At 34.7% G+C, this 4,589-nt stretch overlaps 1 protein-coding gene across 1 annotated transcript; it reads right to left on the bottom strand.

Moving 5' to 3' along the window:
* Nucleotides 1-1,759: 1,759 nt before the first annotated feature.
* Nucleotides 1,760-2,722, bottom strand: LOC130025459 (olfactory receptor 51G1-like). Its single transcript, XM_056116398.1, has one exon. It carries the CDS (start codon nt 2,720-2,722, stop codon nt 1,760-1,762), a length of 963 nt encoding a protein of 320 aa, XP_055972373.1.
* Between the last annotated feature and the right edge of the window lie 1,867 nt (nt 2,723-4,589).

A 4,589-nucleotide genomic window follows, 5' to 3' on the forward strand; every position in this document is an offset into this window, starting at 1 on the left:
GCAAGTTCATGCTTAAGAACTAAAAGATGTTGGAGACTTTATTTTCTCTTCTCAAAATTGAATCAGATAATTCACTGATATTTTAAAAAGATGACAAATGCAAATAATTAGGCAAAGTGTTTTATTGGTGGTAAGCACTTAGGAAAATAAAATATCTGTTTTCTAACTCAACTTTGTATTCTAGCAAGCCAGTTTCTCTGTCTTCTGAGGTAGGTATTCGAATGTTTTTTGTGTCTTTAGTAATTGAAGACGGTATTGCAGAACAAAAAAAGACAAGTTTTTATTCAGTTATGGAGATTTTGTTAAGATATGAAGGAATCTCAGATATTATAGGCTTTACCCTTGGAACTATATATTTTGACAGCAAACCCAAATCAGAGATATTTGTTGATTTTGAGGTGATTTCAGATGCTGGGTTTATCCATGCTCTGGCTCTCAGCAAATTATCAAGCAAATCAAAAAATTAAATAAAGTTCCCGTATTATCATAATTAAAGGTAAGTTTTCCTTTTCTGCCTATACTAAATTACAATATTATTAAATTAAATTCAACAAGCAATAATAAAATGTAATAATATGTTTTATTAACAGTATTCTAAGTATTTTTATGATAGTAACAATTATAGAACATTTGAATGAATGATAATAATTTTATAATACTGAATGTACCTAATAGTGATTTAATTACATCTTCACATAGATATTTTGTAGTCAACGTAAAAAGTACATTTCATTGCTTTTAAAAACACAGCATTGTAGTTTAAATAAAATGAAAAAAGGAAATAGTATGAGTTATTTGAGAATCAGGAGATTTTTGAGAAATTGAATGTTTAGGATGGTATTGCAATTAAATCCATTTTCTATGAGAATATTGACTTGTGAATTGATTTCTAGTGCAGTATTATATATTACATATATATGTAGATATACTACATATATTTTCTGGTTTGGGGGCCTTTCCTATATAGCAATCTCTTCCTCCTTCCCTTCCCATCTCTCTCACACAGTTTCTTTCTTTCTCTTCCTTCCTTCTTCCCTTTCTTTCTTCTCTCTTTACTTCTTGTATTTCTTTTTCTTCTTCCATCCTTCCTTCCTTCTTTTCTTTTTTCTTCTTTCTTTCCCCTTTCTTTTCTTTCTTTCTTTCTTTCTTTCTTTCTTTCTTTCTTTCTTTTCCTTCCTTCCTTCCTTCCTTCCTTCCTTCCTTCCTTCCTTCCTTCCTTCCTTTCTTTCTTTCTTTCGTTCTTTCTTTCGTTCTTTCTTTCGTTCTTTCTCTCTTACTTACTTTCCCTCCCTCCCTTCCTTCCTTACTTTCCCTTCCTCTCTCCCTCCATCCCTCCATCCCTCCCTCCCTCCCTCCCTCCCTCCCTCCCTCCTTTCCCTTCCTTCCTTCCTTCCTTCCTTCCTTCCTTCCTTCCTTCCTTCCTTCCTTCCTTCCTTCCTCTCTCTGTCTCCTTCTCTTCTCTTCTCTTCAAATCCAGGACTCCCATGTGCAAAACATGCACTCAAGCATTTTTGAGATATCTTCCCGATATATTTACCTTGCAATCACACCCATTCACTCAGCAGTCACTTCTGATGTTGCTTGGGGGACCATGCAATTCATTGCATCACACCAAAGTCTTTTGCATATAAATCATGCACCTCTGCCTTTCGTATACTTTGTCTCAACCACAATGGTTATTTAATTGTTATTTATTAGATATAGTGAACATTATGTCTCAAAAATCAATAAATAAATCTGGATCCTACTTATTATTTTCCTATGTTCTCTTAAATATATTCAGAAGACGAATACGTATCTGATGGGTCTTAATGCAGTAGATAACTGGATTGAACACAGGAGGAACCAACAAGTAAACATAGCCCATGATGACATGAACCAGAGATGGGAGATTCTTCCCAAATCGGTGAATGATGGACACCCCCAACATGGGAACATAGACCAGCAGCACAGCACAGATGTGGGAAACACAGGTATTAAGAGCCTTGAGTCGTTCTTCCTGGGAGGCAATGCTGAGAACTGTGGCCAGGATCTTCACGTAGGAGAGCAGTATGAGCACAGAATCAAATCCAAACGTTATGATAATTACAATGAGTCCTAAGAAGCTGTTTATACGGTGATCAGAACAAGAAAGTTTAATAATGTCTGGATGCAGACAATAAGAATGGGAAAGTACATTGGCCTCACAAAATTTGAGTTGCTTAATGAGCACAGGGGCTGGGATAAGAATAATGATAGCTCGCAATACAAATCCCACAGATATTTTCACAACAGTAGAACTGCTTAAGATGACAGTATATCTAAGAGGATTGGATATAGCTACGTAACGATCAAAAGCCATAATCAGTAGGATACCTGACTCCATCATAGAGAAGATATGGATAAAGTACATCTGGGTAAGACAAGCATCAAAGTGTATTTCACGAGAATTGAACCAGAAAAGCTTAAGTATTGTAGGCAAGGTGGTGGCACAGAGACCTAAGTCACTTACTGCCAGCATTGAAAGAAACAAATACATCGGTTCATGAAGTGATTCTTCTAGACAAATCACTACCAATATGATGCTATTGCTCGTAATAGCAATTAGATATAACACACAGAAAAGGATAGAGATCTGAGGATGATAAGCTTCCAATCCAGAGAAACCAGAAAGCAGCAAGGATTGGAGATCACTGTTGTTGGAAAGTCCCAAAATAGGTGTATTGTAGTACTTAAACTTCATCCTAAAGTGACAAATGGTAAATTTTTTTATTATTGTGATTATTATGAAAAATTAATTTTCCCACCTTTGTTCTCTCTGCCTACACTGAGTATATAAAATAAACTTAAAATGACACATATAGAATCTATCATCAGAGGCATTTGATTCTAAACACAGGCCTTAGTTTTAAGAAACATAAGTAAATAGAAGCACAACTCACAATTTCACTTTTATGTTCTGTATATGTAATTTCTTATATACATTTATTTTTCATATCAACTTGTTATACTTATTTTAACACAAATTTTAATAGGTATGTATGTAAGCTTGTGGACAAGTAAAGATTCTTCCATTTTTCCATAGTTCCATAGAGTTTTCACTGATGAGAAAAATAAATATCATTTAACACACATTTATAATAAACATAAAGAAAATTGGCATTAAACATCAATTTTTTTAAATCCTGCAGTCAGAGAGATAGTATAGAGGTTAAGGGACTTGCCTCATTTGTGTCTGACTCCATTTTGAACCCTGGCACTGCATATGGACCTCTCAGTACCTGGAGGAGTGATCTGTGAACACAAAGACTGGCCTAACCCCTGAATATCATCAAATGTGGTACTAAAATACACCTCCCTCACCCCCCCAAAAAAAAACCCCAATAAACTATACCAGAATTTTGAGGGAAAAGAAATAAAATTGATAAGCTGCCAGGTCTAAAACTTTATCAGTAATGAAATAAAGTAAAACACAGCAACAACAATCATTTTGGGGTAGGGATTGGGCTACACCTGGCTGTATTCAGAGATTATCCATGGTTCTATGCTCCAGGATCACTGTTGGTGGTGCTCATGGGAACATATGGGGTTCTGGGGGTGGAATCCTGGTCAACAGTAGGTAAGAGCCCTACCAGCTGTACTATCTCTTGGGCCCCGTGAATCATTTTTTCACCATCATGTTTATAAAATAAGCTAAAAGAGTTACCATTAAACCAATAGTAACTATCACATCTGATGCAAAAACATTTTTTAATTTTTGGTTTCAGTTTTTAAAAAATATTCTTTAAAGAAAATTGAAGATACCTTAAGAAGTATGTTTTGAGGGTTGATAAAACATACATTGATGGTGTTGAAGAGTGTTCTCCCAAAGCATCTGCTCAAGTATTACATTAGCAATAGAGCTCTATGTGTCAGTTTATATAACAATGAAGTATGTGTGTGTATGTGTGTGTGTGTGTGTGTGTGTGAAGAGAGAAAATGAAAGACATCTTATAAATTATGTTGACAACAAACTCTGTTTCACCTCACAGAAATCTCTTAAGGCCTGAATGTCACAAAGGACTTACGCAAAATTAACTGGGATTTACATAATTGTTTCAAGAAGCAATCTTGAAGACGTTTCCCAAGTAGGAAGTTTATGCTGATTAATTTGGAAAAAGAGATGCTCCTTTTCTGAATTAATAAGCTATATAATAAATGTATATGGACATCATATATTATTTTAAAGGATATATATAAAAGAAAGATAACATAATATTTATTTTAAAATGCAACTATATAAGATAACAAATATTTGGCAAAATAACACAATGTACAAATAAATTAATTGCAGATTATTGCCATATGTATACAGTATTACAAAACATCTTTCAAAACAGTACATCTTTGAGTGGAAAAGGAAAATCTGGCATAAACCAGTTGATCCTCCCTAAATGTAAGATGTCTCTGTCTGAAGGAGAGAAGACAAGAATTAGACAGACGGGGCCATAATAATAGCAAAGTGGATAAGACACTTGCCTTGTACACAGCTGACCCATGTTCAAACTTTCGCATCATGTATGGTCCCCTGAGCTTGCAAGGAATGATCTCTTAGCACAGAGTCAAGACTA

This window comes from Sorex fumeus, unplaced genomic scaffold, assembly GCF_029834395.1.
Source record: "Sorex fumeus unplaced genomic scaffold, SorFum_2.1 ptg000030l, whole genome shotgun sequence".
NCBI classification, from domain to species: Eukaryota; Metazoa; Chordata; class Mammalia; order Eulipotyphla; family Soricidae; genus Sorex; species Sorex fumeus.

Coding starts and splice junctions, on each gene's coding strand:
- LOC130025459 (XM_056116398.1), bottom strand. CDS start 2,722: ATGAAGTTTAAGTACTACAATACACCTATTTTGGGACTTTCCAACAAC.